Source organism: Aptenodytes patagonicus, chromosome 10, assembly GCF_965638725.1.
Source record: "Aptenodytes patagonicus chromosome 10, bAptPat1.pri.cur, whole genome shotgun sequence".
NCBI classification, from domain to species: Eukaryota; Metazoa; Chordata; class Aves; order Sphenisciformes; family Spheniscidae; genus Aptenodytes; species Aptenodytes patagonicus.
Window position 1 is genome coordinate 22873163 of NC_134958.1, and position 26960 is coordinate 22900122.

Below are 26960 nucleotides of genomic sequence, written 5' to 3' on the forward strand. Positions count from 1 at the left end.
CATTTCACAAAATTGTCTTTTCTCCCTTCTGCTGTACTTGGGTTTGTGTTTCTGTTGATGACTAGCACCCATCATATAATGCTTCAGATCATGTTCACCTTTGGATTTCCCCTTCCAGTGTAAGTGCTATCACCTCTGACCCTGTACTTCTGGAAGTATTTGAGCTTTATCCTATTTGTGCCAATTCTTTTTTATGCAAAAGGGTTGGGAATGATGCTTGAGTACCTAGCTGGGAATGATGCTTGAGTACCTGGCTGTAACCGTTTGGTACTGTGAGAGCTTTTCTGCTTGTTGTCAGACATGACTGTAGTCTAAATGTTTTCATTTCCTTCTATTGTGTTATTTGTGTTTAGATTGGTTACGGTGCAACTCTCCCCATTTTTTCCCCTGTAACTTTGACAGAGAGGACGGCATGTGGTAATGCAGCATGCCCTTCCCGGCTGTTTGCTTCCAGAAACAAACTGCTTGAAGTGGACGGGACAGTTTGCATCTATCCCCAGTTTTGGGGGCACTGAACCTAATATGAGACTTAGATATACAGTATCGATGGTTTGCTTTCGGATTTAATTTGTTAAATTTTTAACTGACAGGTTTTTCAGCACTTTGCTACAAGTTCTGTAGTGCTCAGTAGCAACGTATGGTCTCACTTAAGGGTACAAGATAGATTTAAGCAAAGCTGCATGTTTTGGGTCTCAGACTCCTGAAGCTCCTATTTTTAGCAATACAAGGATCAATTTAGTGACCCCAATCTTGAGCCATATGGAGTAAGAAAAAAAAGTCATTTTTGGTTCTAGGAAGGGAACTAGTTGGGAGAATGGAGCAAAAATGACAGGACAAAGCGAAATAGCTTTTAAGGAGCTATAAATAACGGCCAAGGCAGGAACTGTAAAAGGGCATGGATGAATATGGTACTGCTTAGAGTAGTCTCTTTCCCTGTACACCTCCATCTTCATTTTCTCAAATCTGGCTTTACGTAGATATAATAGGGTGTGTGGCTTTTTAGTACACAGTAAGTGTGCGTGAGTTACAGTTGTTTGTCAGTGCCTACATTCACGTTTTTCAGCAAAGCATTATCGCATTCTTTTTTGTTGTGCCTTTATTTATGCCTCTTCTAGGCAGCAAATTAACTGCAGAGATCATTTATCCTTTTTACAGCACCTACCAAATGTTAACCTGGCATTGGCTGCCCAGTCAGTACCAGTACAGGCATGCCTCATCCTGCATTGCTGCGCTCCTGTTCTGGGGCCTCAGTGTGACAAAAAGAAGTGGATTTATAGTTCCCGAAGGGTTTTCCAAGTATTACACTGTCGTCCTCTTTTTGCAAACTGAACCAGAGCTCTTGCCTCTCAAAGATGGAAAATTACTAAATAAAGCTTTTCAGTTTCTTTGTGGAAATGTAAACTTGGTCTAAGATGGCAATGAAAACATCACCTCTGGTTTAGGAAAACCCTCAGCAGCAAACTCTTGAAGGCTGACAGAAGATCACTACGTTTGCCCTGTTCTTACATTCTTGCCATGACCACCGCTGTTAAAGGCCTGGTACAGGATAAATTCTTTCAGTGCTTTCGTCTGGTCTCTAGTAAGGTGTTTAAAAAACATCTTTTAATGCCGTTGTAAAATGACTGCAGAATTGAATGAATGTGGTCTTTGGTTCAAGAGCATGTGAAAGACTTCTTAGTGTCGTCATCATGTTAAGTACGACAGCTCTTTAACAGTGCTGTGATATAAAGTAGATGAAGTACCTTTTTTACTTGAGTTTAGGGAGATGATTCAAATTAAATTTTAAACATTGTTTAGGTCACCATTTATACTCTTCTCAAATACCATGAAATCTCTAAAATGTAGTTAAACACACTTTTAAATATACCTCGGCTGTGGGTCTGGATCCCCTGGTATCTAGAGTAGGCTGGACGTGAGTTCTCCTAATGGTTCAGGCATGCTGGATCTTGCCACTGACTTCTGTGTAGTACTTTTTTTCTTTCATATCTCATCAGTTTTATGGTGAAGTCATCTCAAACCCTTGCCTTTCAAGCTTCTAGTTTTTACTCCCATCAAGCTATCTGCGTAAATGCATTGTATCGGTGATGTGGTGGTACTGCTGCTGAGTTAAAAAAATCAGAAAAATTTCCGAATTAATGTTTAAAGACCGCTTAGTGAACTGTTAGGGGGCTTCACTTCTTTCATTCCTGCAGAAGCCTTATGGCAGGTACAGTTTTGGGGTGGTTTTTTTTTCCCCTATAATTAGTATTGGTAGCGTGGTGGTGGTGGCTTTTTAAATTTTCCTCTTTATACTGAACAAAGGAACAGGTTTCTGTCAGTATTTTATGTCAGCTCCCTTTTATGCTGCCTACTTGAAGAGTCTAAATCTGCTTGGCCCTTAATTGGATTGCTGCTTTTGCTGCAAATGAAATAGGAGTAGGGGAACCTTTGGACGATCAGCACAGGAGGGCTCCAAGTTGTGCTTAAAGCTATAAGGCTGACTCTCCTTGCTAGAAAACCCAGAAGCTCAAAAATGGACCCCTTTAACCACAACTGGCATTTTTGGGGGTTTTGTTGCCCTTCAGCATGTCATTTGTGTGAGGCATGGGGACAAAGTCAGGAGATCTCAGTGGCTCAGTTCCCTGTGATGAGGAGCCTTTGGCTGCAGGAAGGTGGCTTCTGCGTGTGGGTTAGGATGCACAGTGTGGGTAATCACTAGTTAGGCTTGCATTAATCTTGGCTGATACTGAACTTGAATTTCATCTCATAAATAGCGATATTTGATGCTGTAGAGGAGCTGCCCTCAAGTTTATTTTTGTATTAATAATCTAAGTGGTGTCAGTAGGCCATGTGAGATCAAACCCCCGGTCCAAGGAAGGATCTGATTTATGATGTAACCCCCATGCAGCTGCGTGTGCTGGCACAAAGTGGTGGGAAGGGCAAGGCTATGTCTATTGGCATGTCCTATATACGAGCAATAAGTGTTAGTAGACAGCTTGATGTGGATGTCTGAGTTACAAAGCCTTCCTGTGGTCAAAGGCATGTTCTTAGAGTAATAGACATGTCAAAACAGGGAGAAGCTGAACTGCGCTGTAGAAGTGGCTTGGGGAAAAATATTATTCAAAAATGCAACTTGGAACAAGCATCTCTCAATTTCCGTAAATCTGGCAAACAAATTGTGGTAGCCCTGCTACATTTTAATACATTTCCTTCCTGCCTTCCTCTTCCCCGTAACTGGAATATAGTACAGTGTTCTCCTGGAGAATAGCCTGTCTTTGGGCTGTCCGCTGCTGCTTGTATACGCTGCTTGTCTGACCAGGCAGATGAACACCTGACCTGCTAGAGGCGTGTTTACTGTGAAGTTAGCAGTTAGTAGGCAGTAATTCTCTCCAGCTATGGAGAGCATAAACTTTTGAAGTAAATAAAGCATCCCTCCTCTAACCCCATCTCCTGCAGTGGGGCCAGTATTTTACATAATGTTATTAGGCAGATCTTGCTCTGTTAGAAGTTGAACTCTGATTTACATTTGAAAATGTATTGTACCTTCTGCTAATAGCGTTTCATGTGCATATAGAGGGTTTTTTGTTTTGTTTTTTTTTTTTCCCCTGAATGACTTGTTCTCAGCCCTGCCTGGGATTGTGTGATCTCTTACATAATCCAACAATTCTGTAAAGGGCATTTCTTTTAAAAGGTCGGTGTATTGAAATGTCCTGCTTCTTCATCACGGATGACACAGCAGCTCGTACTTCTGCAGAATGCATAAAAGGAGAAAATAGAGGTTTGCCATTCAGTATGTGCTTCCTTTATGCTAGAGAGAAGTGTAATCACTCTCCTTTCAAACACACGTTTGTTGGATCAGGAAAGGTCAAAGCAAAATTGAGGAGTACTTTAAACCTTTAGCTCTCTAATGGCGTAGTCTAAGGATTTTAAATAATCTGAACACAAGATATTTTTTGTTATCCTCACCAACATTTTGCAGTGTTTTCAATAGCTTTAGGGTGCAAATCTGGTGGTCTTAAAATTTTTTGAGATCTTTAGCATGCAGGCTTCAGTTGCTGTGTTACATGTGAACGCTGGACAAATTTAAATTGCTGTCTACTGTAACTCAGCTTTTCAGTGTTGCGAAGCTGAATTCCTTCCCGCTTATTTCCAGGGAGTGGGGTCCTAGTTGTTAACAATTTTTTTTTTTAAATATACAGGAGCTTTTCTGCTCCTGTGTGTTTTTGCTTTAGAGAAATTCTTGTATATTCCTTAGCTACAACAGTAATATTTCTGTAGTGACCTAAAAAAAGGAATTAAAACTAATAAATGCTGGCTGGCTTGCTTATTTTTTCTCCCTGCATGGATGATTGTAAGTCTTTTGTCCCTAAGTTGTGCCAGGGAGAAGCATAAATGGAATGCCTTTTCTGAGGATGATGCAGGCTTCATCTTTGGAAAAACCTTAGAGAAACTAGTCTACAAATTCTCCATGGAAGGAAATCTCTTGTGATAAATGCTTCTTGATGCGTTGAAACCAGCTTCCTGACAGCGTGCGCTCTTTTGAAGAACCTGGCATGCAAAAGCAGCATTTTGCTACACAATTACATAGTTTTAAAAAGGCTTGGTGTAGCATCCTGGGCTATGCCAGCATCAGGCAAGCCAACGGTCCCAGTTGGTTCAGGTGATTAGGTTGGGTGCCTGATACCAACAGCCAGTTTGAGCGTTTGTTCTGTAAGCGTCTGTAGATGAGGGGATGTTTTTGCCTTCAGATTAGAATAGTTTATAGCTCAAGGTCTTACTAGAGGGAGAGCGTGGCTACTTAGTGAACCTGATTACCACTTATATGTCTGCTTTGAATCCTTAATCAGTTGACTAGAGAATGAAAACTGCCTTAAGTCACCTGACTCTTGCATCAATCCCACAATGCCGAGCCCTTCAGTTTGTAGTCAGCCCAGGGGAACGCTTTCTAGCCATACGTGTAGCATTCAGGAACGTGATGATGACAAACCTCTTTAGGATTTTAAGGTATTATAATATTAAGACTGGCTTGCATTCTGCTGGCGTTGCCCTGAGTCAAGATGCGTGTCCTCCGTGAGGAACGACTTGTTGTTTTTCTGGAATCAGTCAAATGGCGTTGTCATCCACATTTGTTTAAGTGGTGTTATGTAAGTTGTTGGTCTCCACGAACTGCCAAATGAAGTTACCCAGACTTGCCTTTTTTTAAAGCACGTGATTGAAATACCACATAGCTAAATATAATTCCGTTTAGGATGTCATCTTCTGTGCTACTTGCGGTGTACGTGAGCTACTCTAAAGATGGCTAGGAGTAGTTCTTGACTGATGTCCTTTAATGGTTTCTTTGAAATATGAAGAAATGTGCTTTTTAAGGCGCTGAACAAATGAATGCACTTACTGTTGATCTGGATACCATTAATTGTTTCACAGGCAAGTTGACGCGTGCTTCAGACTGATCAGAGCTGGCTTCATAATGTCTCCATCGATCTATTGTTTATTTGGAGAGTGGTGGTCCGAGCGTTACAAGCAAATGAGGGACTTTCTACACTTCCTATAGAAGAGAATGCTACAATATCATGTCTGCAGTGATATTTAAAAATGTCTCTCCAACCAGGATGTCCAAAGCAGAGAGAATCACTTTAATAAATAAACTCACAGGGCAGAGCGGCTTGGAGCTTTTTAGTTTATACTCCTTCAACGCCTCTAAGCAGATGGGCTTAAAATAAAAAGCAAACTTTCATAATGAAGAAGCTATAAATTGAAAATAGAGCTTGCACTCAGTGGAAAATGAGCTATGATAGGGACTGCAGGACACACTTTAGGGAGAAGCCTGTTTAAAAATAGCATCTTTTTACCCCATGTCTGCTCCTCAGGTGTCATCTGAATAGTTAGTTGATACAAGTAAAACACTGCTTTAGTTACCAGCACTTTTAAGTCCTTTGCAGAAAAATATAGGAGTCGGTGAGTTATACATCCTTAACAAAGTGAGCAATTAAATGTTGCTATCGAGGTTTGCTTACCGTTTTAAAGTGGAATGTATTTCAGGTTTGTTCCATTGTTTTTCCAGTAACTAAGTGAAATAAGAGTTTCCCAGTTGTTTGTGAAAGACCTAAGTCAGTGTTCCAGTTACTTCTTCAGACTATATACCAGAGAACTAGAAGAACTTCGTTCTTTCCAGCTAAAGAACTAGGAAAAAAGATCTGTGAACTCCTACACTTCAAAAGGTGACTGTAGCCAGCAGGCTGACATCAGCATGGAGCCAAAATGAGGGAGTAGATATTAATTTCTTGTTCTGACTAATCTTTTCTTGCCGGATATTCAGAGTCAAAGGGAAACAAAAAAAGGGCTAGCTTAGCTCTACTTTATTCAGTCTATAAATAAGTGGAATTGCAGGCAAAGCTCTCAACCAGTGCACAGAAATAAAATCTCCAGAACTGTGCTAAAGGCCTGAGAGCAGTAGAAAAGCAGTGAAATACAGACATATGGTGGGCTAACAGGACAAACAGGAAGGAAACATCAGCCTCTTGCTGTTCACATGCTGGTTTTCATTGTAAATATAGACAATCTGTAAAGCATTCCGTCCCTAAGCAGTCTATGTCTTATCTGTGTATTGTGGGTTCATTCTGAAAATTGGGTTTATTTTTACACTAGCTTTGCAAACTTTTTTTTTGACGCTTTGAACTGTGTTTTCTTTCTTCATATAAGTGGAATTCACCACAAGATAAAAGATAGGATCAGGACGGGATAGGAGCATTATCTTGCTTGACAGAGATGTGCACTGCTTTTCCCCCTGACTGTAAAATTGCTTTGTTACAGCTTTATTCCTTGTGGCTGAAAACATTCTTGGAAATAAGTTGCATTTCCTTCATTTGGGTCACCTTTGTATGTTCTTGTGCGTGTGTCCTGCTTTGAACTGCTCTGATCAGCCCCTTGTGCCCTTGGGCTGCATAGCTTCCCGATCTTTGCAGATTCCGTTTTCAAGACGGTCTCCTCTTCCTCTTTGATGTTGATGGTCTTGTGCTTGTTTTCAGCTTTAATCTTCACACTTGATACAAATAAAACCTAGAGAAATTAGTTTGTTCTGCATTGTTAGGGCTTTTTGCAAAACCTGTATTTCATTTAAACCTGGTTGCTTCTATCTTTCTACTGGGACTGGTTTAACATTTCTTCAGCTAGTACTTATCTACATTTTCTTAAGGCAAAACCTAGCTTTATTTTTTAAACCCCTTTCTTTAGACCAGACTTTAACTTGGGAAGATCAATATTCTCCCTGCTTTGCTTCTCCAGTGCAACTGGCGTTGATTCTTTCGCAACCTAGTGCATCTTGTGTTAAATTTCAGTAACAAAAGGATATTTAAATCAATAGCGCAATAATTTCTGCAACTCAAGGATGATTTTTGTCAGGTATTGCTTTCTGTATATTCTTAGACTGGTAGATCGCTGCTAGCATATTTTATAAGAACTGTTGATCTCTATCAAGATCCTTTTTTGTGTGTTCATTCTAGCAGATGAGGAACTTGGGAAGCTCTGGTCGTTGCGATACTGGTTTTAAGCTATTCAGGAATTGTCTTTTGTGTCGCTTTTTCACTTGGGCTCCAGCCAAGGTAGAACACAAGCTGCTCTACAGGCTTCAGAAGTTGGTCAAAAAGACAGTTAAATATTTCCATGTGCTTCTAATATGTATAAATTTCTAGTTGTATGCTATATTTAATCCTACAGTTACATGATCACATCAGCAAGAGGATAAGCCTTGTTCCTTCTCCCAGAGGGAATCTGTTGCTGACTCTTCTCTGGCTTCTGTCAATGAGGGAAATAGCTGCAGTTGGAAAGGGTGCTGCTGCCGTGTGAAGTTGGAAGGGGTATTGCTAGTATGTAAAGCTGCGATTCATTTATATGCCAAAGCTGGAATGTAGCTTGGCCTGGCCTTGCTTGCTTTTGGCCAACAGGTAGCTCATAAATATTGGCAGAAGAAAAATTAATCTGAAATGGTGTCTTTCATTGATAAAGCCTCATTAATGAAAACAGGTCGCTCAGGAGTGGTAAAGCTAAGCTTTTACGCTCGTTTAAACTCTCCGTCTTTAGGCTTCCTGTCCACTCTCCTCTTCTGAACTCTAGATTTGTTTAATATGGAGCTTTTCCAGCTTTCTGGCTCAGGGAGTCTGCTGTACATGTTTCTCTTACTGCATACGGAAATTTTTGGCTGCCCTTTTGAATAGCTCTTAGCTTCTCCCCCACTCCCAGTTCAAGTGCACCTGTCTTTCAAAATGCCTTTTTTTTTAATCTGGATTTAGTGGTTCTTCACTACAGTACAGATTTTAACATACAGATTTTGCAAACGTGAAGAGCCCTGCTGTGCTCTGGATTTCATTCATTGTTGGCAGAGTTTTATGTAGAGATTAATTTGTTTCTCTAATTTTAGAGCATTAGTCCATTGCTTTCCTCACCTTTATCCTCACAACTGGTGGATGAGATCAAATCTTCAATAAACAAATATCATTTACAGAAGTGATTTAATATTGTTGCCACTTGTTCTTCATTCTGTCCTTCAGGCAGACAACCATCAATTGTTAACCAAAAAAAAAAAAAAAAAAGGGTTGGAAACATAATAGTGTGCTTGACTAGCTACACCTTCTGGACCATCATGTGTTCTTTCTTGCATTCTGGTATGTCATGAAAATTTGTAAAGACCTTGTGAGAGATATTTAACAATAGATTTTTTTCCCTTGTTCTTTTATGCATGAAAGCAATTAGCCTTTAAAAAAAAAACAAAACACAAACCAACACTTTTTTATTTTAATGAGGGAAACTGTGTAACAGAATAACTTACTGATGCCTATAATGAAAGAAATACAGCTGTCAATATTATGAAAATAGAATAAATTATAATATTCATAAGACTATTTTCATGAAAGCACTTGAAGGTGCTTATTCCTATTGTACTGGACATTAAGGGTTCACTTAAGATTTGGGCTATTCTGCTGCTTCCCATGGGTCTATATGATCTTAAGGTATGATCTATGGATTATTGCCTCCTTCCTCCACCCTCCCAAGACCCCTGACCTCTGTGAGCTTTTGAATGTTGGCCACAGTTTTGCTCTGCTATCCTGTACGGGGCTCACACTCGCAAGCTGAAGCTGAAAATCGTTCTTGGCAACCAGTGCTTCCTACAGTTTACACCTTGGAAATAAGACAGCTATAAATTACAATAAGGGCAGGTTTTCAGTTTTAAACAGAGTATAATCACTTTAACAAAACCTTGACCTCTTGGCTCGATCTGTCTGTGTTTTGGTATGTATTTGTTCGTTTGATGCTCCTGTCTCTAGAATTGTGCAGAACGTGGTAATAACAAAGCAGTGAGCACTGTGCTTGGAGAAGACCAAGTAAGGAAACTGTTGGGCTCCGAAAACCTCTTATGTAAGCAATGAAATCTGTATAGTGTCATTTTCTGTTTGGTTTTGAACAATTATGGAAATCACTGACAATTGCCAAAAAGCAGTACTTAAGTTTCCAGACTCCTGTTGTGTTACAGGGAGCTTTCTCTGTAATGTTTAGCCTTTTTTCTTTTTTTTTTTTTCTTTAAACATGTCTGCTTGGTACTGGCAGATTTCAGCTCTTTTTGTAGCTTCTGGCTGGATATCTTAATCGGAAATGGCCCTCTGGCAGATACGCAGTAGCTGGAAGCATCGCCTCAACTTACTGATGCCGTTTGATGTATTGCCTTTGCTGTTTCTGAGCGACTGAAAATGCAAAACATTAATCCGAGACTCTTGTGTAGAGTTTTTAATAGCACTGCCAGTCCTTTGTAATGCTAAGTTTTTATTAATTTGCATATGGAGGCTTTTCTACCACCTTCATTCCCGTTTGTCCTTCCAGAATTTTATTCTAACCTGCAATACCTTTTTAAAGAGCACTTTTATCTCTTGGTGGGGCGGGGAGGGCCACCAAATCCACTTTGTGGTTTTTCTTTGCCATCATTATGGAGTTATCTGTGCTGATGACATGGTTACTCAGATGAAGATAGTGTTGCATTGAAATTTATCATAATCTAAGACATTGTTTTTCAAGAGGATTTGAAACTGATGGAAATGTAGGGTTTAAAACTTAAACCCAGAGAATATTTACTAAAGAGACCTTCTGATGCAGTCAAAAGTCCAGTTTAATCTTTTTAAATTACTTTTAGGCTCTGTGCAAAAGTTATAATACTTTTTAACAGTTTAGCGAATGAAGAATCAGATTCAAAACTGAAAGCTTTTGACAGCTTGTTTTATTCAAATTACTGATACTCCTTTTAATAAGAGGATTTGCAGTACTCTTTCATACCACGTATTCTTTCATACCACATATGTGTCTTGTGTAGCCCCAGCAGCAGTGCGACTAACAGTTGTTTTAAAAAACGCAATTACACCCCTTCATCCCTGCCACAAAGGCTAGGTAAGAAGCCTTTCTTGCAGAAATGGTTGCTTAGTAGCCAGGACAGCTGGAGAAGTGGGACTGAATTGTGGCCTTTGACTTCAGGGATGCATTTCACAACAGGGGAGTTCATCATCTTTGTGCATCAGTGTTTAGCGGAAACTGGGAACCTGTGAAAGGGGGATCGCTTTCTGAGCCATCTTCCCTGAGCTACTGTCATCTCTTCGGCTGTGAGTGGCATTTCAATATTATGGCGGAAGGTAGGGGAAAAAAAGGCTATAGTATGGGAGAGAGAACCACTAAGATTTGGAAAGAAGCTAGCCTATGCCATATGCTACTGCTTTAGCCTTTCGTGTCTAGTAAACCACGTTGAGGTAGATGCCGGTCTCGCTGTTTGATGTATGCCTCTATGGGAATACAGTCTTCCTCGCTCAGCATCCCTTGAAATGTGGACGGTCCAGCCGAGCAAGCTCGTAACCCCGTCTCCTGTGTTACCTCAAGGAGCAGTGTGAAAACAGTGTGATCCTTGTTAACCTCAAGAAACGGCAATGGTGGTCTTAGTGCGGTTTATAACTGCTAGTGATTAGGGCACTTCTAGTGCAATAGCTTTTCCTCTCTCTCCCTGCAGCAATGGATTATTTGCTGTGGTATTTCTACTGAGCGTACAGCTCGCCTTCTTTAGTGCTGGAATACAAGGCTGGAGAATCTTTGTCAAATGACTTTATAATTGAAACAATTTCTGAGGTTAATATTTTTTATTTTTGAGTGTTTGTATTTGTAGCTGTTATTTGCAGCTACTGCACAGTTGCTCTTCAAACAGGACTGTGCTGGCAAGGGACAGTTTCTGCCTGTGCTCCAGAGACTCTCAGCCTTGTTTTCTTGTCCAAATGATTCTTTTGAGATGCATCTATAGTGCAAACTTCCCGTGTACTTGTCTGTCAATGTACAACTGTTTGTTTCACTGTTTCATGAGTGTGGCCAAACGATGGGCAGGGGGAATGCTATTTAATGAGCGTGCATCAGAAATTTTACTAGGGCTGTAAGTCCACCTTTCCCTCTTCTGAAATCTGTTGAATTGTCTTTCAGTCCTCTTCCTGAAAATAAGCTGTGAATTTGAGGAGAGGGATGAAACAGTCTGAGTTTTATCAGCTGTGTGGCACTCTAACTCTGCTTGCTGATGAGAAGTCCTGCTGCCCAGGGAACATAGCAATATGACGGGTTTTGCTGCATAATCTGTCTGGCCAGCTGTATTCTAATCTTTTCATATTAGGGGGGGGCCTGGTGGGGGAAGAGACTAGCTTTAAGGCAACACTGTTTTCAATACATACCTTTGAAAATAGGATTGAAGGACAACTTAGTGTGTCTGTGCTCTTACACAGCTCTGAAGCTGGTAAGTATTGAAGGATTTCATGCCATAATAAGGATATTTTGGCCTGATCGCGAATGTCAGCACGGCATCTCGTTTCAGAAGGCAAAAATCGTGTGGCCTGTTGAAGCACCTTTGATGCTGTCCATTTCCTAACTAACAACACAGTCTCTTGGCCTGTGTGTGTATATACCACTGAAATTCCCTTTACCTTAGAAGGTTGTGAGATTCCTGGAGCTGTGGTGATCCAGCTACTTCGGGAAAGTAGGTCACTTGTAGCTTGGAGAATTCCCTGCCTCGGAAGTCCTAAATAGATTGAAGAAAAGGTCAAAGCAGAGTTCACAATTGCGAGCTGCATAGGGCAGAAGGTTAGGGGTTTACCCTTTTTTTTCCCCCCCTGTAGATAGGTCATTTAAAGCAAGAAAACTCTTCAGAGAAAAGACATCTGGCCGTGAACACTTAACACTTGGCAATTACAAGGTCCACGCAACTGAAAAAGGCTTGAAAACCCATCAGTCTGCTCTGTGGCTTGGAGGTACCTCCTAGCTGGTGTGCGTTGCAGCCTGTGGCTTCCCAAGTACAGCTGCCATGGTTGGATCCCCCGGAGTGGCGAGGATAAGCACTTGGTGCCCTGAAGCTGTGCCTCCCGTGAATACTCCGAGTGGGAGTGCACTGCTCTCAAACTATCGACATCCATCCACAAGTGCTCCGTGTTGTGCTTTTTCTATGAAAGTTGTGTTATTGTAGATGCTAATGTCTTATCTAACTCTTTGTTTTCTGCACCTCATTGCTTTGTTCTTTATAAGATCTTTTGTTTTCTGCTGCTCTGTCACTGCGTTTCTGCTGCCCCTCCCTCTAGCTGGGTTTGTCAAGTCGCCCATGTCAGAAACTAAACTCACGGGGGACGCCTTTGAACTGTACTGTGATGTGGTTGGGAACCCCACTCCAGAGATCCAGTGGTGGTATGCTGAAGTCAACCGGGCTGAGTCTTTCAAACAGCTGTGGGATGGCGCTCGGAAGCGCCGTGTCACCATTAACACTGCCTACGGGGCGAATGGGGTGAGTGTGCTGAGAATAACCCGCCTTACCTTGGAAGACTCTGGGACTTACGAGTGCAGGGCCAGCAACGATCCCAGGAGGAATGACTTGAGGCAAAATCCCTCCATAACGTGGATTCGAGCCCAGGCTACTATAAGCGTCCTTCAGAGTGAGTCCAGCACCCTGCAGTAGTGGTACTGTAGTATCTAGAGGCAGTCTAGTGACCCTTACCCTCCCTGTACCCCGATAAAACCCTCTCCTACCTTCTCCTGTTGTTTTGAACCCAAGACTGCTCCTCCGCCTGTCACGCTGACATTGTCTGCCATCTGTGTCTCTTCTCCTTAGGATCAAAGGACTTGGGAAAATCTATGGATCTATTTTATAGCTTCTGTGTGAAAACAAGCCCAGTGTTGAATTTGTTTCTTCCCTACCCCCTTTAATTTTGTAGTAGGTTTCCAGCCACCCTAATGCTGGCTTCTCCATGAGTGCCTTTATGTTTGATTTCTGTGTTCTTCCCAGGTCTGACCGTTTTATTTTTATTTCTTCTGTTCTCTTGGAATGTCTCTGAATGCTTTCTCACATGGTTTTGGTTGCATATATGCTTCTGTACAAATCCTTCCCTTTCGGTTACGTGTGACCTTTAATGTTTAGATTTTTCCATGAAGTCGTGGTGTTTCTTTTCCTTTCTGAACAGCAGCGTGTTCCTAATGAGTTTTCTGATGCAGCAGCACTGAACTGATGCAGCTATTCTTAATCCAGCCTATGAAAGGAAGGGGGGGAATATCCTCCCCCAGTGTTGGACTAATAACTTTAGCTAAATGACTTTCATCTGAGAATGCAACTTTTGGCAGCAGCAAAGCTTTCAAAAGCAGAGAATATGGTTGACCCAGAACTGCTTTTTGTTCTCTATTGTTACAAGACTTTTCTGCGTTCAGCTCACTGTTAAAGCAGTCCCAGATGAGTTTGGAAATTTATATCATCAGAGTCAGTAGAGAAGAACCCCGTTTCATTTTGTGTAATATGCAAACCTCTTGCATTTGCGAACAAGATGAAGCAAATGTCTAATGAGTTATAGGTAGAGTGAATTAAATCTGCAACATGAATCTGCTGCCCAGAGGTACAGGAGAAACTTGCTTTCTCGGTGATTTCTCAATGCCCTAGGGTGGCAAAGAGTAGAGCGTAGGTGTTGTCTTGCTATTGTGCTCTGTGCATAAATAAACCTTTTATGTACCACTTTGAGTTTTGTTGGGTACAAAAATGTCAAACTCTGTAATTGTCTCAGTTATGTTTTTGGATACCTTAAAAAAAAATTAAAAAAACCCAAACAAAAACCAAACAAACAACAAAAAAACCCCAAACAAAAAACCACCCAAAACTCTCCCTAAAGCATGGTGCTGCAGTCGGCACTGCTGGATCAGAGACCTTCCGTCTGGAAAATGGAAACAACATTGATATATGTGGAAAAATAGACAGTGAACCCAATGATGTGGATTGACTTGAAAATTTAAGTGGCATTGGGTCGTTCAGCTCAAACCTGCTCCTCGGCTTTCAGTCCTAATGCCTGATCCCTCCTTTGTCCTTTGAAGTCCCAAAGGACTCAGGTCAGTAGGTTGCTTGCATGACCTACAACAGCAAAAGCCATGTAATTTTAGGAAATAATACTACCTTAAGACAAAGCTAAAAGTTCGTCTTGTCGGAAGTAATATCTCCTGGAAATTCCCACTGCCCCTGTTAAGCCCTTTAGTTTTTCTTGAGTGTGGCAAGTCTGTGGTGGTCCTGTGCTCCCCTCTGTGTCTAGTCAGCTTTAGTAACCTACTGAGGGAGAAAATCCTTTTCATATGAAAAGTCACCATTTGGGAATGAATTACTGTGAAGACGTCTCCATATGGAAAGTGGGTTTTTCCTCTCTCCTGCTCTAGGCGTTGAAGTTTAACCTTGCGTCTTCCTCCCCAGTTAACATCGTCTTGTTGCATCTGGTGCTACTAATTCTGGAGTGTGTATCGTGACTTCATTGCTAAGTGCCTTGTGCCCGGGATAATTCTTCTGCTCTTGTGTTTTATTCATAAGGGGGGAAGTGTTGAACAGAATACTTTAATGCCTTTACTCTGTAATATTGTGTATGTTAAGAGATCTGACCAGCTACTGCTTGGGAAACAGACCACTTCGACATCAAACTGCTGCGTGGCCATTCTGGAATCGGAGATAAGGGGTGAAGCAGGTTTCCAAGCCGTCCTTGGAAGATGGGGACCATCTTATCTGAAGCTGCCCAAAATGTCTCAGATGCTGCATTGTGTGTGTGAACGCAGTTTGTCTTTGAAATGAGAGTTTCCTGACTAAATGGTGTCGGAGTTTCCAGCTGATGGTGGCCGTTTTGCTTCTGGCCTTATTTGACATCAGCATCACTGAAAGGGAACATCAAATGTATCAAAAGAGCACAACCTCTTTTCACTGTCCTTTAAATCACAGCTTGTCTCAAATACCAGAACTTGAATGCAAAGAGATCAAGTGCGACTTGATTTTTAAAAGTTAGCACCCAAGAACTAGCGTCTAGCTTCTATCTCATTCCTAGTTTGGATAAAGAACTTCAATTATGGATGTATCTTTTTTTTTTTTACTTAAAAACCTGATCCTACATAAAATGGGCAGTTTAAGTGGTGTGTAAAAAGACTCTTCAGCATCTTGCTCTTTCAAGTGGACAGCCTTCTGTGGATGTTGCTGTCCCAGTAGTATTCCATTTGCAGTTTGTCTTCTAGAATTAAATCAGGCTAGGACTGCCCGATAGCTTTTTTTTTTTAAATAAACAAATTAAAGTACCATAAATGCAGGTAAGAGATGTAAATGAGACTGCAGTTGCTTCCAGTTGCCTTTTTTTTTTTTTTTTTTTTTTAATCCTAAAACTTCAAAAATTTGCAAGTTGGACACAAAAGGCCCCAGCAAACTCCAGCAAAGCAAGCTTGAGACAGCTGTAAATGTTTTCTGGACATCTCAAGCTTAGCAGAGACGTAGGTAAGAAGAGGTGTGAATTAGCAGAAGTAGTCATTGGAGTTCCAGGCAGGTTTTTCTTCATGTGTTCTGGTTCATCAATGTTAGAGGTTGAAGAGTCCATTATCAACAGAATATGAAAGCCAGAAGATTACCACTGTCAAAACCCTTCTGGATTAAGTCTTTTAACTTTCTGGTTTCTGTAGGGACTAGATTCAGATTTTCTGGTGACTTTCCTGTTGCTGGGATTTGTGTAATGCTTTTTGATGGCAGCATGTATGCTTTCCATTTCCAGGATCGCTGCCGGCTGATCACCGCTTTAGGTTGCATCTTGGCACAGCACAGACAGCATCAGCATCTATTATAACAGCGCTCATTAGATGCGTTGCAGTCTCTGTTACAGCGGCCTGAAGCCTGTCCTGCCAGCATCCTCCTAAAAGGAAAACACTGCATTTATTTTGCAGGCTACAGACTTGAAGACGCTGCTTTCATCATCAAAGAAAAACGTTTAAAACAAAACCCAGTATGATCAGGGAATTCGAGCAAAAGTTGATTTCTTTAGATAAATGTTCTGACACTGAATTGCTATTTCAAACACATTGCTAAAAATATTTCCAGAGCTCTGTTAGTATTTTTCTGAGAATGCACACAAGCTTTTTGTGGGGGATGGAAAAGCATACAGGGCAGTCCCGTAATGGTATGGCTTTAACAAAATAATTTTGTGCCCCATAGGACCCAAACAGATCCCTGCATGGTTAAAATTCCCAGCATGGGAACAGTGAGGCAGAAACACAGTTGAAAATGTGTGGTAATAGCAAAGCATCCAAGAGGAGTGTCAAAAAACCCTCCATTGCTACAGTACCTGCCACTTTTTCTGCCATTAAATGATAGTCCTAGTTTTAAATAGCTGTCAAAAGAAGCTATGTAGCCAGCCTGCTGAAGAAAGGGGGTAAGGATATATAGGAGTTGAGTGGCTTTGTCAGGTTATTAGTAGGTAGATATTTTTTCTCCCTGCCTCTCTGGGCAATAATCTAAGTACTGTACTATTGGATAGATGAATGTTTTATGTGATGAAAAATGCAATGTTTCTGACAGTACTGGTATTTTCTGCTTTCCCTCGTTCTATTTCATAATTTGTTTTCCAAGTGCTTTGCAGATGAATATCCAAAAGACTGCATGGGTATGACTCAATTTGTATTCCAAATATGTTACCATAAGGCATAACAATTTACAAGATTAAAAATCGTTTGCTGACTTGCAAAAATCACAGAGATGTTCATTACTGACCGACGTCCTCACCTTCCTGCACTTTGCTGCCAACCAGAATGCAGAGGAGGCAGCCCTTGCGTTCAGAGAGGTTGGCACTGCAGGAGCGTGGTCAGTGAAATGAGCGGCTGGCAACAGCTACCTCTTTGGAATTGATTTCACCCTTTAAAGTAAGGGAATACATCAAAGACAGAGGACACGGTAGCTTTTACATGGTAAAGACTGCTACAGCAGCGGCCTTTAGTTCGAGCTGAAACTATAGCCAGTACTAAATCTAGATATTTTTAGAAGACTAATAGCAAGAATTCTTAAATTTCCTTTAAGCTCTGTCATCCTGTGTTCAAGGTGGGGTTTTTTTTTTTTACAGAATACTTGAAACCAGCTGTAAGCCATGAGACCTTCCACAGAAAGGTCTTTTTTCCGAGTTTGGGAAGAAACTTGTCTCTGACTATTCTTAAAATTCATCAGCCTTATTTGTTAGAGAGTAATGGCCATCTGCACAATCTTAAGAAAATGTGGTTATTAAATGTAGGGACAGTGCCCTCATACTAATCTTATCACTTCTGGAAGGCTTTCCCCTAAAAAAAAATGTGAATTTGATGTTACCAGGTAAGATTGTAATGTGAAACAGCCTGGGTTCAGTTCCTAATGCAACCAGCAGAGTATGTAACTCTTGTGGTCTGTTTATGCAATAAGGCTCACTTTTTTTTTTTTCATAAATGTTTATGTTTAAGGTTACTTCAGAAACGAAATAGTTCCTGACTCAAATTTTAACAAGGTATATATTCTTACTTTTTATTGTTAAGCATTAAGGGCTGCTTTCAGCCATTCTTCATCAGACTTGTGCCTTATTCACACTGGCTGCTTGCTCGAATTTCAGACATCAGGAAAGTTGTGCTACTTGAAATATCTTGTGTGCGCAAGGTATTTTCCTTAGGTAGACGTTAGTCTTTTTGCAGGGGGAAGTCCGGAAATATTATTCAGAAGACTGTCTAACTTTGAGGGCTATTCTAGATAGAAAATAGGTTTGTTTTAAACCTCAAAGCAGAGGAACCAATTAATAGCCAGAAAGAAGTTGCTTCCAAAGGACCAGCTGATCTCTTATGTATAGTCATAGGACAAGCGTTTTCCCATGTTATGGTCAGTAGTGATGTTAAATATTAAAATAAACAATCTAAAATAAATCTCTTTTCCTTATAGGGGTGCTGATCCATAAGGTGTTGCCTTCACTAGTAGTCAGCTGTTTTGTTGTGACTTTCTTGATGTCTCCCAAATTAGTGCAGTGACATTCCTTGTGTAGTCTTTTTCCCTTCCCGATTCCCCTTTGAATTTTAGACTAGTGTGGCACAGTTGCCAGTGAAGGTGTGAAGGTTTGTTGCTATTTAATGTGTCCTTTGTTTCAGAGCCCAGGATCAACGCCAGCGAGGATGTAGTCATTCATCTGTATGGTCCGGCCATCACATTGCAGTGTAACCTCACCACAAGTCCCAGCCCCCTTTCTGCCAGTTACTGGGTGAAGAACGGAGAGGAGATCCCTGGCACTAGAAAATCTTCAAACACTACAGAATACAAGTAAGTCTCTTTGGAATAACTTTCACGTTACACTGGAGAATGACAAACCTGGTAGACATACGGCTTTGGAATTAGACGGTGGGATGTTGGGACTCCAAGGTCCCTGGTTCAGCTTCACAGCAGTCAGACAAATTGAGTTGATCTGCATTAGAGGCTCCACAAAAAGTATGTCTGTGAATAGCGTTAGAAGAATGATTCTGGAAAAATTGTTGTCTATAGCTGTCCCAACTAGCTCATGTAAACATAATGTCAACAAAAACATACAGTAAACTTCTCTTTTCAATCTGAACACATTTAGTTCTTCTCTAGAGTATACGTGATGTGTGGACATAGGCACAGACACACAGTCTAGTTTTCTTTTCCTCTGAGTATATTGTGCAGTCTCTGTCTTGCTTATGTCTACATAAAGACGGATCTGCAGCTGTGCATTTTTATCGTGCAGGGAAATGCAGCACATAAATCACTGCTGAAATCAGCTGTTCTAGTAATTTTCTGGCCTTGGGAGATGAAAGACGGCATTGTCTTGAGTTGTCACTGATGAGTTGTCAGACCGCTACTATGAAATGATAGCAAATCTTGATTAAACCAATATGGCTGTATCACTTGTGCTTTTTATTTGTCGGTACATCCACATTTTCAGCATTAATCTGTTCCACGTGCACATGCTCTGGCTTTGTTTCTACCTTCCATCTAAGGGTGTGAAGGAGAACAGAATGCGTACAGCCACCTCTTTCATTTCACTGTAGCTTGCATCGAGCAGAAATCCTTTGAGGGTTTCTGTATTCCTGAAATGGGGCTTTCTTGCCATGGAGTTGATGAGAGCATATGAAGCTTGCTCAGTGATGCCATCAGAGATCTGTTTTGTACGTGTAATTTTCTTGCCTGTTTCTCCTCCCCCCCTCCAATTTTCTTCTCTCGATGTCAGCGTGGATAGCAAATACAACTTTCTGTTCAGTGTTAAGCGAAGATGAAGATCACTTAAGGAATGTCTTAACCACTGGTGGTAACATAACTCTCTGGAGACATCAGATCACTTCTGACCCTCTTACTCAGCTGTTATGTCAGAAAGAAGTGGTTGTGTCTGGGCAAGGCCCACTGTATTATAATGCATCTGGTTTACTGTGCCTTGTCTCTGCACTAAAGCAAGGAAACATGCCTACACACTCAACTGGCTTTTTTCTGTCTTCAGCAGAGTACTGTGGGCTCTTTACCACACTAACGTTGCTTACTGGCAGAGGATTAAGAAATATTCAAGGTTGTCATTGCTTTAGCAAAGCATGTTTTCATCCACAGGATTATGGAAGTTGTGTTTGATTCTGATAAAGATGCGTTCAAGTTTTTCCTTTTGTTTTCCACTTTAGCTCACTTTGCATTATCTGTTCAGTTTTGCAGTTAAAAAAAGTCTCATTTAGTTCCATAATTACGTCCTGTTATTTCCTCAGTACAATGTTTAACACTGGGTCTGAGTTTTAAAGGCTCTGCTTTCTTATCTAGCAATTAACTTGATGAGCAGTCTTGTCCAAAAGCACCAGCGTGAGTGGTACAAAAGGTACGTTGCATCAAGATTACTAAAAATGGCACATTATTATTCAGGAAACTAAGTATCAAGGCTGACTTCTCTATAATCTGTTCCAAACTAGGGGTGGATTTTTCCTTTCAACTTCCGCAGTAAAGGAAGAATTAAACTTGCTTTCAGTTTTAACGTTCTGGAGAAGGAAGAAGTAAGGTGGGCAGACTGTAAGACAGTCACTTTGTTCCCAGTGAATGAAGGGTTGGTAGAGCATGCTGCAATCACAGGACAGCTTGAGAATTTAGGAAAATTCGCATTTGCGATGTAGACCTCAAATTCCTGCTCATTTATAAGCTGCTTTGTTGTATATTGTGGTTACAGGCTTTCTGTGGCATTTCTTTGTTGCATGTGGTCACATTGCATTTGATCGGTTTGTTAACTTCTAGCTTGATTTGGTTACTTTTTTTTTTAATCCAGAAATACCAAATTCATGCAAGCAATGTCACCATAGCCGTAGTTAAAAGAGGTTATTTAACTTCAGCATTTTTTTACATGATAGTCTTCTGCATTCTACTTATTTTCCTTAAAAAATAAAAATGTTTCAGGTTCTTGGCGTGTCAGTCATTAAGATGTGTTGTTTTGCTATGAAACAGTTAGTTCGTTGAAGTTCAGTGTTGTTTACCATTCAGAAAGCTTCAGAATTTGTAAGTTAAACTATGTACCTTAAAAACCCTGCTTCATACAACATTAGAAATTAAACACATCTTTCCTAATTCTTCATTCAAACTTGATGTAGCTGTCCTTGCTGGAAGGCAGCTGTAGTTGGAAAGCTCAGAGTTAAGTATAGCTTTTTAGTTCACCATTTTAATTAAAAATGAGCAAGAATTATTTGTAGTGTATTCTTCTACAAGCAGAAAATGCCTGGAAATGGTTCTGGCCATCCTGCGCTTTCATTCTGGAGACCTATCCCCTAGTCTACATTCGTAGCGTGGAGGAGAAAAGTAGTGATTTCTTTCCAAATTCCTCATCAGTTAATTCAGGTAGTAGCAGGTTACTGAGCTAAACTGAAGAAAATGGTTTTTTGGGTGTTTTTGTATCTGCTGAGAAGTCTACATCAACGAAAAGCTGGGGTCTTCCTAAAACCACAGGACTGAGGGAAGTTGTTGGCTAAGCAAACTTGTTTCAGGTGCTTGTTTGTCTATAAAACTTTGCAGCCGTATCAGCTTACACTTGCTGTAATGATTTATGGTAACAATACTGTAGTAGAGGCTGCCATAGTTTCACGCTTTAAAAAGAAGCTTATGTAGAACTGGCAGAATACAATGTCTTACTCCCCCCGTCCCCCCCCTGCTTAAGCGTCGACTATAGTGAATAAAAAGCAGTGGTCAGAGTATGATTATTTAACTATTGAGGTCCTAAATGCCATTAGAGAAAGCCAGGTACTCTCTGCTTTCCCTCACTATTGCAGAGTCTTGGGATAGCTTAGTAATGGAAGCAGCTGGGTGGAGTTGTCCCGTTGCAGCTAGGTGAGGACTGCACCTTTGCCAGCAGCGTCGGCAGGCGCTAATGTTCAGGGTTGCGCACTTCCGAAGGATACTTCACCTGCCTACGGTTTAAACACAGGTATTGCTTTGATGTTTGATACCAAAGATCAATCGTTCTTTAATTTTAACTCTGCGAAAAGTGGGTATGTTATCGTTTATCTGAAAGACATATTAACTTTATAACTAACTTCAGACTTTCACCGGCAACTCTGGAAAGTAAGTGCTGTAAACATAGTCAAGACTTGAGTCAAAGTATTGTGTTAAACAGAGCAGCTTTTTCCATGTGTCTAAGCAGTTTCCATGTGTAATTATTTTATTGCAGTGCTCTTCTGCGGGGTTTCTGTTCATCTGCATGCTATTTACTTAATGTGTTTTAAAAAAATTAATAAGAAGGAAGCCAAGAAGCCTTTCAGTAAAAGGAGGGAGGAATGGGGAGAACTCTACCTTATTCTGTGCTGTGTGGAGATGTAAATTCTGCGTCACATCGTCATATGCTTCTCTAGTCTAAGATGTCTTTTGTAGGTCAATATCTAAAAAACATATGTGTAGAGCTTTTAACTTGTATCCAAAAGCAAAAGCTGGTGGACTTGGAAGTTAGCACCATCTCAAGTGTAAATTCATCTTGGTTTTGTTTGTTTTGTTTTTTTTTTTTTGCATTTGTTGCAGCTCTGATTTTCTTCTGGCTGGCTTCCATCTGTTTTTCCCTCTACTAGTTGTTATTGCATTAGTCTTTCCTAATTTTAAGTGGCAGCAGATTCCTGTGTGGTGTCTTTCTTCATGAGTTGACCAGCTTTTGCAGTTTTTCCACATCCAGTCTGGATCAGAGAAAACTATTAATGGACCAGTCTCATATCTGTGATGGAAAAAAAGAAAACAGCTCCTGAGATGAGTGTCAGCCTTGATTGTATTTGTAGTCTGTCGCTTTCCAATTGGACATGTATGATTTTTTTCAGTGCAGATAGTACATACAAATCATGTTTCTCCCTCAGTGGGAGGTGACATCTGCCTAATAGGCTAGTGACTTGAGGATGACTTGCATCAAACTAACTGTAGTGCATAATTAACAGGTGTCGGGCTCCTTCTTTGCTTTTAAACTAAATGCAGCTTCTCCAGCTAAATTGGTACTGACTTTCCAGACTAGAGCTCACCCTTTTTCTAGGCAAACAACATGCTTTATTTCAAGTAGGTACGTCTGCACAACATGCCTTGAATTAACAAGTAATAGCTATGAAATTCAGTTAAAAGGTTAAAGTATGGGGGGAAAAAATAAATTCCTAGCCTGCTCATTTTTGGTTGCTAACACAGTACTTAACACGGCTCATGTGTTCTCTCCCTGTCTGCAGGATTTTGAAGCCCAGAGCAGAAGAGTCAGGGGAATACTTGTGCGTGTTTGTGTTTTCAAACTCTCCTATAGCCAACGCCACTATAGAAGTGAGAGGTACTCTGTTTTGTTTTTGTTTTGTTTTGTTTCCTCTCCCTGGAAGTCAAGTGCTTGCACTGCCTCTGCCATCACGCTCAGTGTCTGTACAAGAGAGCTAACTCAAGAGGCCTTTCCTCATGATGCAGAGCCTGTGTCCAATCTGTGGTTATAATTTCAAGGGAAAGTCTTGCACGCAGTCGTAGGGGAAAGATCTCACAGATACGGGAATATGACCACTGCATTTGTGGCCCACACAGGAGATACTAAAACACCTTCTAGCACACGCTTCTGCACTCCTCTGGTAAAGCTGGCTATCGCAAGAGAGCATGCCTGTCCAGCAGGATAAAGATTGCCGTAGAATATGTCTGTGCTTATGCAAAGACAGCTGTCGTTTCCTCCCTGCTTCACAGTAAATGAGGCCATCTGAATGTATTCAGTGTACTTTGAATTTGTCTGTTCTGAATAGGAAAAAAGTAAGAACCAGCATCTCGCGTGTGGCAGCTTGGAACTGGTTTTTGTTTGCAGAGACTATTTCAGTTGCCGAGAAAGCCTGGGTTCTCGTTAGGACAGATGCCCTGTACCAGATTGGGGTTTTCTACTGTCATGCACCTTTTTTTCTGTCTTGTGCATGTTAGTAGTCTTCTGGCATCTTTAGGACCCTAAAATCGTGGCTGGAAACTGCAAAATGTGAAAGGCTTACACCAAGTTCTACTGTAGTTGTTGAACAAAAGAAGAGTGTTTCTTTTAGATGTACAACATAGAAGTAACATGGAGATGACGGTGTTTTATACAGCGTTAAGCTGCTGCCACAATGCAGTTGTTTGTTCATTGAATAACTGTGGAAATTACTGGCCCACTGCTTTGCAGTAGCTGTGGCTTGCCCCTTATGTGCTGCAGTAAGATAGAATTGACGCATTATGGCAGCTTTGTTAGTCAAAGGCAGGCGAGTTTACGCAAAAATGTGTTAAAAAGTCTTGCAACCAGCCTATGCGTGTCTGGGACTATACTGATGCTTGTTTTATGAAGGTGTACTGTAAACTTGGTTGAAATCTAAGTTAGCGTTACTTACCATCTTCCTTACAGCCTCGGCTTAAATGTAGAGCTTCCTCTGCTGCTGTTTGAAAATAGCAAATGGGAAGGAGGATGCTTCACGCTATTTCTTAGCATCCCTGCACCAGTGACGCAGCCTATCCTGATCTATATTGTGATCACTGCTGTTTAAATTAGGTACCACAGATCTGCAGCAAAAGCTGAAAGCTGACCTCTGTCCTGGGAATTTCTGGTGCCTCACTGCGTGGTCAGGTTCTTGAATCCGAAGTGAGGAAGTGGGAGTAATTCAGCAGTCTGTGTGAAATGACAAATGAACAGTGTTATTCTGAATGCCATCTTTCCTCTCTCCAGAGAACAGCGTCTTTTGAACCATACAAACAGTTTCCTGGGGAAGAGAAATACTGCCATATAAATAAGCATTCTGACTGATACTGTACCAAGAAAAGCTTGCTGATTGCCTGTGTCAATTTTAAAAGTTTTTTTCCAATGATCTTGCATAAAACAACCTATCAAAACATACTCCGTGTTTAACCAAATGTGGGGCAGAAGCTATCTCTGCAAGGAAAAAGGACATCTAAAATACATGCTCACGTGAATGCACCACAAGTTCCTGTTGGCCCAGCTAAGAGGTGTACGGCACGTGTACGCATGAGAAATGGACTGTTATTGATTAAAAATCTGACTGCACCTCTAAAATAATTATTGCCTTGCTTACAGCAAGTTGAATTTAAACTTACGTTGTACTTCTGGTGAGCTTGTCTTCTGGGTGTTCAAGGTACATGGGTGTCGGGTTTTTTTTTTTCTTTTGGGGGTATTGTTTTGCATTCTGCTCTTACGCTCTAATTGCTAAATCTTCTAATATTATCTTAATTAAGATCTTAAGTCCTTTCGGCCTTCCTGGGCTGCTTTGGGTGACAAACCACTTCTAGAGACGGGAAATTTAACTTGGGTAATATATCGAGTAAGACCTTTTTCAGCTTTGTATAATTTCTCAAAAGACCTTTTAGAAATGTTTGGCTTAGGGCTTCTCTGCTGGCTGGTGCCAGGCAAGGACACCAAGAGAACTTGGCAGAGAGGTTTCCAGGGACATAGGATTTAACATTGTAGAAAGAAAAGCCAACATATCTGATTGAAGTACTGGCACACAGAGCAGAAGGAGAATAACAACTAATCCCACCAACAACTTTTCACAGGTAATTTATATATAAATACAAATGAGTAGCTGTCAGTTAAAAGTTACTGACTCCAGCACCACTCTTGGGAGGTATTACACCTGCAGCTTGCTCAGCAGTCACAATTCCAGGACTCAGTAAACCCTATTCTCCAGCTCCTCCTTACAGCATCACAAGAGTGGCTGATGGGCCTCAAATTCCTCCTTGGCAGAGAGAAGTACCAGGGGTTGTCTAGAGTGGGAAGTACCTCGTCAAGTCTTCTGCAAAGCAAATTGGAAATGGGAACGCATGTATACTTTTAAACTGAAAAAACTCTTTCCTATCTAACTCCTGTTACTTGGGAACTTATGTAGTAATAAATTTGGACCGCATTTAAAGCGTTAGTTAGAGAACTTTGCAGTCTCCTTGCAGTCCTAGCGCTGTACCTAAATTCATTCCGATCAGAGAGTGCTCATTTGAGTTAACTGCTCCTGGAAGAGCCATACAGCTAAACTTGTATGGTATTGCACTTATTTTCTTGGATGTAAATGTCTCTGAATAATATCTATGCTAGTTGCAAAGAATACACAGGCTTTTTTTTACTTTGCAGAGGAAGGCATTCTCTGCGATTCCTGCAGTTTGGTGTAACTATTCTACACATTCTGCCAAAGTAGTTCTATTCTCAAAGCAAACAGATTTTTGATACTACTTCATGTGTGGCGACGTTACCTAGTTGTTAAGGCATATGTGGTGTATCGGTGATGCATGAATCTTGTTTGACCATGCAGATGCCCTAATTTAATGCTTACCTGCATGTGTGGCCTGTCACAGTATTTGTGGTTAAGCAATTGTACACAAATTTAATTGCTTAATTGCTAATTGTAATTATATTGCAATTTTTAACTGCTGATGCACATAGAAAAGATGGTTCTGAATGCAAAAGTGCTTGTGGACCAAAATAGTGACTTTCTGACAACTTGTGAACAACTTCAACAAATGCCTCGCAGCAGATGTAATCCAGGATATAACAGTGCCATTTGCCTTTTATGTAATGTTGCCTATTTTCTTCCTGAATCTCTACATGTGCTATGTAAGAAGATAAAAATGCAGAAACACGAGCATCGCTGTTAGAATCGCTAGGTGTGCTTGCATATTTAAAGCAGATTATCTTGGTTAAAAACAATTACTAGGGCAGCACTAGTACAACCGCAGTTGAAGATACTGGGGTTTAATGTCAGTCTGTCAGAATTCCCAGGAATGGCATAAGTCTGGCTTCCCTCATCCAGTTGGCTTTTGGTTCGAGTGTCTGGTGGAGACTGAGTATTCTTGCTCAAATTCTCAGAGCTCTTAGGGGCGTTGTGTGAGTGCAGCTCTGACCCTGAAACAACAGACTGAGCAAATGCTGAGATTAGGAAGATTCTGCCTTGCAATAGGGATCTTCTTCCACCCTTTGCTTTTGCAGTGAAATCAGCTGACCGAGAGCGTTGCAGGTAACCAGGCTGTGATGTATGATGTGGTTATTTTCAGCAGGAACAGTGATGATGATCCTGCCAGGCACTAGCCAAGATGCAGTGTGCTATCCACTCCCCATCTGGAAGCAGGCTTTTTTAACTGCTCTGTTGCTACACAGTGGAAATACCTGCAGTGCTTTTGCTGTGTTGCTGTGATGCTAGAGCTC

The 26960-nt window shown here is 40.9% G+C and overlaps 1 protein-coding gene across 3 annotated transcripts in view; it reads left to right on the forward strand.

Moving 5' to 3' along the window:
- NPTN (neuroplastin) overlaps positions 1-26960 on the forward strand; it is a 56891-nt gene that overhangs the window by 10398 nt on the left and 19533 nt on the right. For all 3 annotated transcript variants that reach the window (XM_076348556.1, XM_076348554.1, XM_076348555.1), the window contains exons 2-3: positions 18439-18607; positions 23005-23099. In XM_076348556.1, the coding sequence (XP_076204671.1) occupies positions 18439-18607; positions 23005-23099 (264 nt within the window). The remainder of the gene's footprint in view (positions 1-18438; positions 18608-23004; positions 23100-26960) is intronic.